The 11,580-nt window shown below is 36.5% G+C and overlaps 1 protein-coding gene across 1 annotated transcript in view; it reads right to left on the reverse strand.

The window, feature by feature from the left end:
* Window positions 1-1,786: 1,786 nt before the first annotated feature.
* The window catches only part of LOC135206666 (microfibrillar-associated protein 1A-like), a 17,450-nt gene continuing 7,656 nt past the window's right edge, over window positions 1,787-11,580 (reverse strand). The window contains exons 3-8 of the mRNA XM_064238034.1: window positions 10,047-10,400; window positions 9,554-9,727; window positions 9,216-9,422; window positions 4,298-4,396; window positions 3,800-3,955; window positions 1,787-2,087 (exon numbers count right to left, since the gene is read on the reverse strand). Of these exons, the coding sequence (XP_064094104.1) occupies window positions 1,869-2,087; window positions 3,800-3,955; window positions 4,298-4,396; window positions 9,216-9,422; window positions 9,554-9,727; window positions 10,047-10,400 (1,209 nt within the window). The 3' untranslated portion in view covers window positions 1,787-1,868. The remainder of the gene's footprint in view (window positions 2,088-3,799; window positions 3,956-4,297; window positions 4,397-9,215; window positions 9,423-9,553; window positions 9,728-10,046; window positions 10,401-11,580) is intronic.

Below are 11,580 nucleotides of genomic sequence, written 5' to 3' on the forward strand. Positions count from 1 at the left end.
ACCTCTTCATAATTTCTATACTATAGAATTGTTCATCACTTTTCAGGTGGGAGAAAACACATCTGAATATAGATGTTGCCTTTTTGTCCCCTAATGTCAAATGCTACTTTTCCACTCAAAGAGTTCATGACCTTTCAGGGATTGTATGTCAAATTAGGATACCTTGACTCTGCCTCTTACTCGGTAACTCATATACTGGCGGACCCTGAAGATTACCCACACCACCAGCACCAGCCCATCCAACAACAATGCTGCAGTAGCAAGCATCCACCTACTGCCCTGCACAATTCACAACCCAGAGGCCTGGTTCTTCAGAGCAGCCACTATCTTCAGGTCTGTGATCTCCCCCTCATCCCACAAGGCTGACATTGTCCTAAAAGTTCCTGCCAGATGTCATTTTTGAACAGATCGCCACCACCTACGAAGCGCTGAAGGCCGAACAAAGGTCATCCTTCAGCATGCTGCCTGCCCTCAAGAACTAGGGAATTCCTAGTCAGTAGGAGCAGCAGTAGGAGACCAGCAGCCATCACGTTTACAAGCAACTATGATGGCTAGTTACAATCCCTGCCACAGACATCCGCCAGAAAGTACGTTGGATGTTATAAGAGGTTTCACTTACAAAATTATCCCACCAAACAGTCATGGCTATCCCCAATGCATCAACCATTGGACCTCAATGATTCTTAAGACAGTTGATGCTGTCCACTTGGCTGACAGGTGGACTGATCTTGCATAACCACTCGCACCAGCAGCAGACCGACACAGAGATGGACAGCGATCCAGAGGTCCTTGCCACTCCGACACACTGGTACTGGAGCTCCAGGTGGACAAACAAACTCAAATACAAGCCCAAAACAGGAGAATGCCCCCCTAAGGGCATATGTTTCTACCACTGGAGGTTCGGGAATGAAGCCCAAAACTGTGACAACTGCTGCATGTCAAAAAACCTTGCAAAGGTGTCGCAGCAGCAACCCAACAAATTAAAGTCAGCGGTGGGCAGACCAGTTGCCTCATAAGAGAAGCCATGCCTGCTTTCTTTCTGCTATCTGTCTTTCAGGTCCATGCAAAAAGATTCTACATGTTTTTTCATCACCTGAAACTTTAAATACGGAGTGCGCTCAAAATATACGGGAATTGGACCATGAATTTGACGTTTGGGATGAAGTTGTACAAGTGGATGTTCATCACAGCAGGTGCAATCTTCAAACTTTAAGGAGCGGTACATCTGGTGGGGAATTAAGGCAGACATGAAAAAGTGGGCAAGAGAACCTCCTATGACAAGCATAAAAAAATAATGAGGCACAGAAACAGGGATAGGAAAGTTCCCGATAACTGTGACAACTGGCCTTAATCCATGTCGACATCATGGGTACAAATATCTACACGATCATTAACAGGAACACCAGATGGCCAGAAAGAATATGAGTAAGACTAGGGATGTGGAAGGGCACTAATAGGCTGGCTCAGCTGTCACAGACTAGGGCAATATATAATGAACGCAGAGGCTCCAATTTCACCTCCACCTTAATGGAAGAGACCTTTATACAACCTGACATAGAATACTACTGAACTCGATACAGTACCTTCGTCCTCCATTTGCTTGGATCACCAAATTTCTTTTTGATGACACCCCAGCAGTTAGACTTCATTAAATAATTGGGGCATTTAATGGGGCTAAGGTAGTAGTACTCTTGTTCATCCACAAAGATTAACTAAGAAAACTTGACACCTATAGAGTAATAATGTTCCTTCACTTCAGTTACTGCCTTTTGTATTGCAAATTATAGGAAGATAAATTTCTTTTTGTTGGTTGATCTAAATAATATATTTATTAAAAACTATTTCATGTTTGTACATACACCTTACATCTACTTTCGAGCTGTGGTATTATTTGCACTGGTTCCAGTATGTTTTTTGAGAGCTATTCTATCAAACAGCTGCTTCATCCCACCAGCATTACTATTAAAGAATTTGTGGTTCATCTGCGTGTCCGATGCCCATGGAGAGTCGAAAGATGTTGTATCCTGGTCAACCAAGTGTGTGTATTTGGTGCGGCCAGAGCGTCCAAAGTTTTTCACTTGCATAACCTGTAAAAACATTATCACATTTTCAGTTCTTGTTGTCTAGAAAACCATTTAACTAGAGTAAAAAAAAAAAAAAATCAATAGAATGTTCATTATATACCTATTATGGCATTCTGAAAACAAGGAATCATTAAAAAAAAAATTTTTTGCCATGGAAGATATCTCAAGGAATTGAAATTTCCATACAATTTAACCAAATAAAAGCAAAATATTTATACCAAAAAAACAGCTGTCAATTACTGCTTTGTTTTATACTTTCAACGGTAAGAAAGCAGTCAATGACCTGTGATTACATCAACATTAAGAATGGACAGAAATATTTCTCTATACAACAGCCATGGACAGAAATATTTCTCTAGACAACTATACAACAGCCACCCAAGATTTGAGGTAGAAATTCATAAATATCCACATAAAAATATAGTTTTTGGGTACATAATTTTCACCACTCAAAGCTACATGGACGTATAACTGGATGAGAACTTGGGCTATTGTAAAAAGGATAATGATAAAAACGCCCTATTAAAAGTCATCCTTATCCATAGGTAGATTCAGTCAGAAATACTGATGAGTCTTTCCACCTTCAGCAGATAAACTACAAGCAGCAGCTTTTTAAAATTGGAACAACAATTGTAGATACTGATACCTTTCAATGAAAACAACTTCAAGAGTGACAATTATTCTGAACAGACCACTCTTTGTTTGATAGATTCCCTAGATTATCTTGTAGCAAGATCCTGTCTGTCCCATTTTAAAAACATCCCTGTTAAAGGTCAAGTTACTGAGCTGATAAAGGGCTGGCCCGAAGGATTAGATATTTTTACGTGGCTAGGAACCAACTGGTTACCTAGCAACGAGACCTACAGCTTATTATGGGATCCAAGAGATGAATTTTTATCGCCAGAAATAAATTCCTCTGATTTTGTGATGGCAGAGCTGAGAATCAGACCCGGACCCTGAGAAACTTCCTGTTGAAGGGCTCCCTGGATAACCAACAAAATGAAAATATTGTGGTTTTGATAAAACCAGTTACAGAGGAGTTGCTTTGAAAACATGTGACATCAAGAAAGCTAGTTCATTCTGATAGTCACAGAAATGATACAAGATATTCATGAATCAATCATAATGAGGTTAGCAGGCTGCTTTCAAAATTTGGCTGTTACAAAACACTTTCCTAAAGGAACCAGCAGTTATTCAGCAATGGGACCAATGGCTTTACGTGACTTCCGAACCACGTCGAGAGTGAACTTCTATCACCAGAAATACACATCTCTCACCCCTCAATGGAATGCCCAAGAATCGAACTCGTGGCCACTGAAGTGGCAGGCCACGATTGAACCGATCACATCACTGAGGCACTACTTTCCTAATAATTGCTCTCATTAATATAAAGGGAAAGAAAACTCCAAATCCAACAACCAAAATGAGTTCCCTTCCACCCCAATGAGGGTCTTGCATCTGTTTGATGCTCATGTTAAGACATATTGACGTTAAGACGTATGTGACCATTTTCTATTCACAAAACTTTTGTTTTTATAAAAATCTGGTTTGAAAATTACTAACCATGCAGATCTCTTCTCTAAAGAAAAAATACATCTTTGAATTCTGAGTTTCAAATGATGAAACCTGGCAAAAGATTATGCTCCTCAGCTTATGAGTGTTTCTTAGAAGGTTAGTCATAAAAAAGTACACTACCTAAACAGTCCTTTACATACCTTTGGAAGGATGGTCTTATCAAAGTGATCTTCAAGAGTTGCACCAGAGAAATCTCGTTTAAGGACTTCTTCTTCGTTATCCAAGAAGAATGATCCTCTGTGATAATACTTTTGTAAGAACTTGTATTTTCCCTTGATGGCTTTGTTGGTTATGACCTGAAAAGAAATCCAAAACACATAAGGTAAAATATTAAAACTTATGACAAAATAGAAAGACCATGGCAAATGTTTATGATTATAAAATCACTGTTATTTTACTGTCTAAATTGACTATGTGTAACTACATACAATACTTAAAATTTTCTTTAAAAGTATTCAAAACAAGCTGGTTCATTCATAAATTCTGAAGTAAATCCCGTTAAACCACACAATTAAAATTTATATCAAGAAGCCTTAAATTATATAGTTTAAATCATAGTCATGTTTACTAACACTCAAAATCCACTATTTGTTTTCTACCTATCTATAATATGAATTCCAAGTGCCCTTTCACCTTACCTTTGGATTGTTACGAAGCTCTATTCTTCTCTCTTCTTCAGTCATGTTTCTCAACTTGTCGACCTCTTCATGGTCCTTCTCTGCTGCTTCACGTTCCTCCTGCAACATGTATTTCATTGGTAAACTTTTCTTTTATTGGTAATTTACGAAAGTAGTACAAAAGGAAAATTAAAAATGTTCCTAATTTTTGTCATAAAAGTAGTACATAAACAAATCCAGCTGCTTGACAACTTTTCCAAGAACATAACAAACACAACACAGCACAATGATATGCTGCATGAACAGACTCCTAGGAAGTGTTATAAAATGTTTTAAATATTTATAAAATTATTTTTTCCATACATACAAACAAGAGCTTAACATTGTCTTTTATGAGTGCACTATACACATTTCATAAGAACAAGAGTAAAATGCAAGAGACAAGGTATCAAATTTTCATCAGGCAAAAGAAACCAATATAAGAACTCCCTCGATGTGGGACCACCTTGATGTGGTGAGGGGGCTCTTGAACCCAGGAATTAGTTCCCAGGTTTCAGTCCAAGAGTCCCATATATTTTTGTGTATATATTTGGAGTAATTTTGTGGAATTTTCCACTTTTTGTAAAATTTATTGGACCTGACAAATAGGAAAAGATATCATAGCTGGGAATGGGTTTATATCCAAAGCTAAATACATAGTGGGAACTGTGGTGGAACCATCAACTGCCCAATAATGTTCGAACCCGAGAGTTTTCAGGCAGAATTATTCTGCAGGACTGGACAACAGATTCTAGGGGGGTCTGGTTCTGGGTATAGGACTCTCGGCATTCTTTCCGGTTTACCCATAGTAATGTGATATGCTCAAAAACCAATGAGAGTAAATGAGAGGGCTCCATCCAAAGGGCCTTCCACCAAGCCCAAAAAATAGTTTTCATGTCAATACTACAATGGAACTGTAGAGGTCTCCAACAGGAAACTAAGCTTGGAAGCACAAAATAGAATCCTGGATTAAATTACAGCCTATATAATTCTCCACCATTAATAGGAGATAGACCTATGGGAGGTGCAGCAATTATTGCGCAGCAAGTCATTGCAACACTCCTTGCTATCAATTAATACACATCTCCAAGCTGTAGCTGTAACTTTCATTTTAGATAAGATTACAGTCTGCTCCATCTACCTTCCTCCTGATTTGGATTTCACTTATAATAACATTCATTTACTGATCAATCAGCTTCCTACTCCGTTCCCCCTCCTTGGAGATTTTACTGCTCACAACCCCATTTGGGGTGGGAACACAGCAAATGCAAAGGGTAGGATGTTGGAGGGTATTATGGATGGTCATGATATCACTCTACTTAATAATGGAGCTATGACATATAATATCTACTCCAATACCTACTCGGTTATTGATCTGAGCATTGGCTCATCTAGTACTTATATTGATTATGAATGGTCAGTTAATGAATATCAAAATGGGAGTGACCATTTCACAATTCTTATAAAATTGGTTAAGAATCAGCCATCTGAGCCACCTCCTAAATGGATGGCAGATGAAGCAGATTGGAAGAAATTTAGTGAGTCTGCTCTCATGAACGTAAAATAATTTCCATCCATTTCAGAGGCATATCATTATTTTAATGACACTACCATCAACAGTGCAGTTGCCTCTATTCCAACAACGAAAGGAAAGCCCTCTAGACCAGCGGTTCCTTGGTGGAACAAAACCTGCAGTAGTATGAGAATGATCACTAGAAAAAGTTATAAAAATTATAAGAGGAGTGGAACCACACAAGCCAAAGTTATTTCCCAATGTGCTGTGGCCAAGCAAAATAAATATTTTAAAAAGGCAAAACGAGTCGTGGATGTGCTATATAAGTGGCATTAGCTCAAAAACACCATCCTAAACACTTTGGAAGAAAATTAAAAAACTAAATGGCAAGTTTGTTCCTGAACCTCTGCCTACCCTTAAGATAAACTGTGGCCTAATTACCTAACCAGATAGGGTGGCAGAAAAATTAGAACATTTCCCGAGAATATCGAGTAGTGAGAACTACTCTCGAGAATTCCAAGACATTAGAAATATCCAGATTTCTCTCAATTTAAGTGGAAATAATTTTTAACCATGTAATGCAAAATTTACACTGAAGGAACTCAAAGATGCCTTGTAGAATACCAAAGCATTAGCCCCTGGTGAAGATAAAATACTTTATGAAATGCTGAAACATCTCACAGAAAAGTCAAAGAAATTTCTTCTAGATATAATAAATGAAATCTGGGAAGCTGGTACTATTGGTACTATTCCTAAGAGCTGGAAATTATCATTAATCATCCCTATGAAGAAACTAATCGAGGATCCTTCTTTACTCAGCAGCTACAGACCAATAGCTCTCACCAGTTGTGTTTGTAAGCTGATAGCAAATAAATCTTTCTCCATTCCAGTTTGGCTTCCTTGCTCAGACTCTCAAACCAAATACAACAAGGATTTGCTAAACAGAGCCAAACAATAGGAGTTTTCTTTGATTCGGAAAAGGCATATGACACCACATGGCACTTTGGTATCATAAAAAAGTTGTATAAGATGGGTATTACAGGAAAAATCATCAGATATGTAAATTCGTTTTTATCAAAAAGATATGTTAAGTTAAGAGTTGGAAATCATGTATCACAACCTTTCTTACAAGAAGAGGGAGTTCCTGAGGATAGTGTCCTTAGTGTCACCCTCTTTGCTATTGCCATCAATGATGTATTAGAAAATATACCATCACCAGTAAAAGGCTCTTTATTTGTAGATGACCTGGCTCTGTACTGTACAGGATATGATGCAGTTTCTACCAGCAGGTTCAAGCAAGGAGCCATCAATAAAGTAAGCAAGTGGGCTAATGAGCAAGGATTTTGAATCTCCAAATAAAAAACTGTTGCTGTTTGTTTCTCCAGACGCCAAACTATGGAAACCATTCCAACTCTAACCTTAAATGGAACTATTTTACCTTATTCTCCTGAAGTAAAATTTTTAGGAATGGTCTTTGATGAAAAGCTCACTTGGAGTAATCATATTGACCAGTTAAAATTGAAAGTGAAAAGATCACTAAATATTTTAAAAGTAGTATCTAATTTTAATTAGGGTGCTGATAAGAAATTGTTGTTAAGCCTTTATAATGCATTATGTTTATCTAAGTTAGCCTACGGCTGCCAAGTATATTAATCTGCTTCAAAGACTAAACTCAAGGAATTGGACATTGTGCATGGGCTAAGGATCAGTACTGGAGAATTTTAGAACTTCACCCATTGCACTGGACCTAAGGAGACATGAGCTAGGTCTAAGATACGCCATGCAGCTGAAAAGCACAAGGGAGAATCCTTCTTTGAGATCTAGAAACAGTATGATTCAACGCCACTTCAAATCAGACAGCTGGGTGAACTTGATGAAAATATAAAAACACAGAAGATCCTACAAGTGAAACATCCTGATATCCCTCCTTGGTTTATTCCAGCAATAGATGTATGCAGTAAAGAGATAAAAGAAGAAAGGTCATCTGGAAGAAAAAGTCAGAAACAAGTTTTTGGAGCATGATGAGAGGCATATTATACATGACAGGAAAATCTATACTGATAGATCAAAATCAGAAGATGGAGTGGGCTGAGCGGTGGTGTGTGAGGGGGAGTCATATAAAAAAGTTACCAGACTCCTCATCCATATTCACTGCTGAAGCAAAAGCCACAGTTGATGCTTTAAATCTTGCATCTCATAAGAAATATAAATCCACAGTAATATATAGTGACTCAAGTGACTCAAGGAGTGTTTTAGAAGCCCTAAAGAAGTTTAACCCTATCCATCCCTTAATTCAAAAGGCCCACTGATATAGAAGGGAATGAACTGGCTGATAGTGAAGCAAAGGATGCTGCAAGATGTGATTTCTTGTGAAGCAAAGGATACTGTGAGATGTGATTTCTTAACTAATAAGGTGCCACATTTGGATATGCATCCAGTTATTAGAAGATACATCCGTAAGAACATCCGTAAGAAATGAGATACATCCGTAAGAAATGACAGCAGAGATGGACTTCCCCTATTTCATCCAAAAATAGGAAGGACACAAATAATATTAGAAACACAAATATAAAAAAGTATTGACTTTTGGAGTCCAGGGTTTTAATCGTATCAGAAGATTCAAGATCACCCTAACACGGCTTGATTGGCCATACCCGCTTCACCCACCGTTATATTTAAGAGGGAGCCAGTGCCCTAGTTTGTGCTCACTGTGATGGTGAGCTATCCACTGAGCACTTGCTTGTGCACAGTTCTAGATTTAATCGCCTAAGGTTAAAGTACTTAATACCTGGGAAGAATATTTTAAACATTTTAAATGATGGTGTTGAGGTAGATGGCCTTATGATTACCTGAAAGATTTTGGGTATTTTAATAAGATATGATGTCAGTATATTTAGTAAAATTTTAGTAATTTTTATTCTATAAAGTATATATTTTTAAATTAAAAATTTCTAAATATTTTTTTATTGGTTTTATCTATCATCATTCTTCATTTTATACATTCATAAGTGAATACTATTATCATTCATTTATTCCTAATTTATCATACTAATTTATATAGTATTTCATTTTCATTAGGGCGCTGAATAATCCTGACAGGTTCCGGCGCTTGGTCCTTAATACCTAAATTTCCTAGTCAATCAATCAATCAACCAATATCAGAAAGCTATAAGTGATATAAGTAGACCTGGACTTTGGCCAACCAAGTAGGAGTTAAAAGACAACTTTAATATATATACAACCTTCTCTACTACATACATCTTACAAAGCTTAGAAGTAAAAAAATAAAAATAAATAAATAAAAAGACTGCAAAGTAGAAAAGTTAAAAAATTAACAATGAAGTCGAGGATAAACAACATAAATGTATGTACTAGTCATTTGCTTACCTTGTCTCTCTTTAATCTTCTCAACTCCCTAAGCTTCCATAATTCATACTCTGCATCATCAGCTTCATCATCAGTATTGATAGTATTCATAGGATCATTATCAGCTATATTGTTACGCAAGTTAGCTGCATTCCTATTTTCCTGTTCAATCAAACGCAATGTCTCTCTTCTTCTCTCTTCTACTCGACGACGGTTGTCTGCTTCTTGCTAAAAAAAAAAATAATAGAAGTGCACCTTAATATGTAATATCAATCTCCTTGACATACCAAGCTATATATTTAGTCAACAATTTCAGAATTACTTTAATAACCATTCCAGGAGCTCTTAGATATATTTACCTGCTTAACTTTGACTTGCTGTTGCTCTTTTTGATGAATTGTTACTCTGTCCTTCTTCCTCACAAAGACTGGCTTAAGTCTGGGCCCTTCCTCTTCCGAGTCACTCTCTTCAGAGTACTCAGAACTCTCTTCTTCCGATGATTCTTCACTTCCTTCATCTTCTTTACCCAAGATCTATTTAATAAAGGAAATGACACATTATGAGCTGCGAGTAACCTAATTCTATGGCTATCATTTATTCACTGCCAAATCATACAATAAGCCCTTTCTGTCCTCAATAAAAACTACATCTCATTTAAATTTCAATACAATGTACTGTATTTCAATATTATTAATTTACATAATACTCAAAATTTATATTCTGAAATAAATCTCAAACAATTTTTTTTAACTGAATACATTACACAAAAGAATTCTCAAAATATTTTTAAAATAGTGTTACTTTACTGTTAGTTCCTTTTCAACAATCAAAAATTCTACCAAGTCATATTACCTCCTCCTCTTGTTGAATTTTCTGCAGAGCCCTTTGGCGAATATTAAGACGCCGTATGACTAGTTCATTCTCATCAACTTCCCCTTCAGATTCACTGTCAGATTCAGCTAATCGATGACTTCTTCTGACTTCTGGGGGCAAAGTGGGGTGTTCTACCTCTTCTGACATTTCTACATCTTCCTCCTTGCTTTCCATTCTTTCATCTTCATCTGTGTCTTCCTTCTCCTCCTTTATTTTCATTGTCTCTTCCTCTGGTGTTGCTATTTCCCCAATATCTCCTTCTAAGTTGTCCTTCACCTCTCTACCCAAGGGGCTTTCAGGTTCTTCACCATCACTAAGCTCAACCACTTCTGTCTGTAAAAATTAATTAAAAGAATGATTATACACATAACAACATTTGTAAAAATGAAGGTACAATGCACCTAAAAGAATAATAACTATCATAGTTTTGGATTAAAAGCATGATACAATAAAGAGGCCAGATAAGGGACAGTAGTTGTAGGTGAAACGTTGTGAGCTTACATTGTTAATGATCTTAGGGAATTAGACTTATTACAGAAACTAACAAGAGTTTGAATGTGTTTTTAAGATGAGAAAATTGAGGTTAATGTATTTGACAGTAAAAACTACTCTACAACAAGGGATGTTAGGATAAGAGAAAGACAAGTCACAAAAGAAGCAAGAGAGATATCATGGTTTGGTCCTAAGACAACAAGAAGTTGGTGAAAAGTATATAATTCAGAGGTAGGAAAGAGAAAAAGAAGACCCATAACAAAGAAGTGAATGGTGCAGTGTCTTTAGGGTAATTCAATGCACTGCTGACAAGCCTCTTTGCAGATATAGGAAGGTGTTATGTCATGGAAGTTTTCAGCATATGGGGTTCATCCATGTTTGTGAGTCTTGTGGTTACCTCTTGAGTCCCCTTACCCCTCTTAAAGGGAAAAAGTGCTTAACAATAAGAGAAAAAAAATACACAGTATATGGCAATTATTCTCTACAATTTTAATTAAATTTAAAGAAAATTATAAAGATCTTTTACATATTCCTTTTTCCAACTCAGTATAACAACCATGCATAAAATGTTTCAGAATCTTAAAATAGCAGGTTATAATAACAAGCCTATCATAATTCATTCAACATTTTTGTTAAGACAAAAAAAAAAAAAAAAAAAGACTAAATTTCATACCTAGTTTTGACACTAATACAGTGTAATACAAAGAATATTGCTTCAGCAGCACTGAAGCATGATGCATATCATTCTTTAATGAAATGTAGTCTAAAGATAAAAGGTTTAAAAACATGTTAAAGGGCAAGTGAAATAACACCCTAAAATAATTCTCATGGATAAATTTCCACTATGCTAATATGTTCCCATTCATGATTTTCAATTATTTTTCACTGAATGTTTGCTAAAATTTGGAGAAGTCTCATTCAAGATGACATAACTATGAAAATCAGGTTTATGGCTTCCCTAAAACAGAAGATTAATTTAGGCCCTGCACCAGGTATGAAAATAGCTGGCCCTATATAAATT

This window comes from Macrobrachium nipponense, chromosome 31, assembly GCF_015104395.2.
Source record: "Macrobrachium nipponense isolate FS-2020 chromosome 31, ASM1510439v2, whole genome shotgun sequence".
In the NCBI taxonomy this organism is placed as follows: domain Eukaryota; kingdom Metazoa; phylum Arthropoda; class Malacostraca; order Decapoda; family Palaemonidae; genus Macrobrachium; species Macrobrachium nipponense.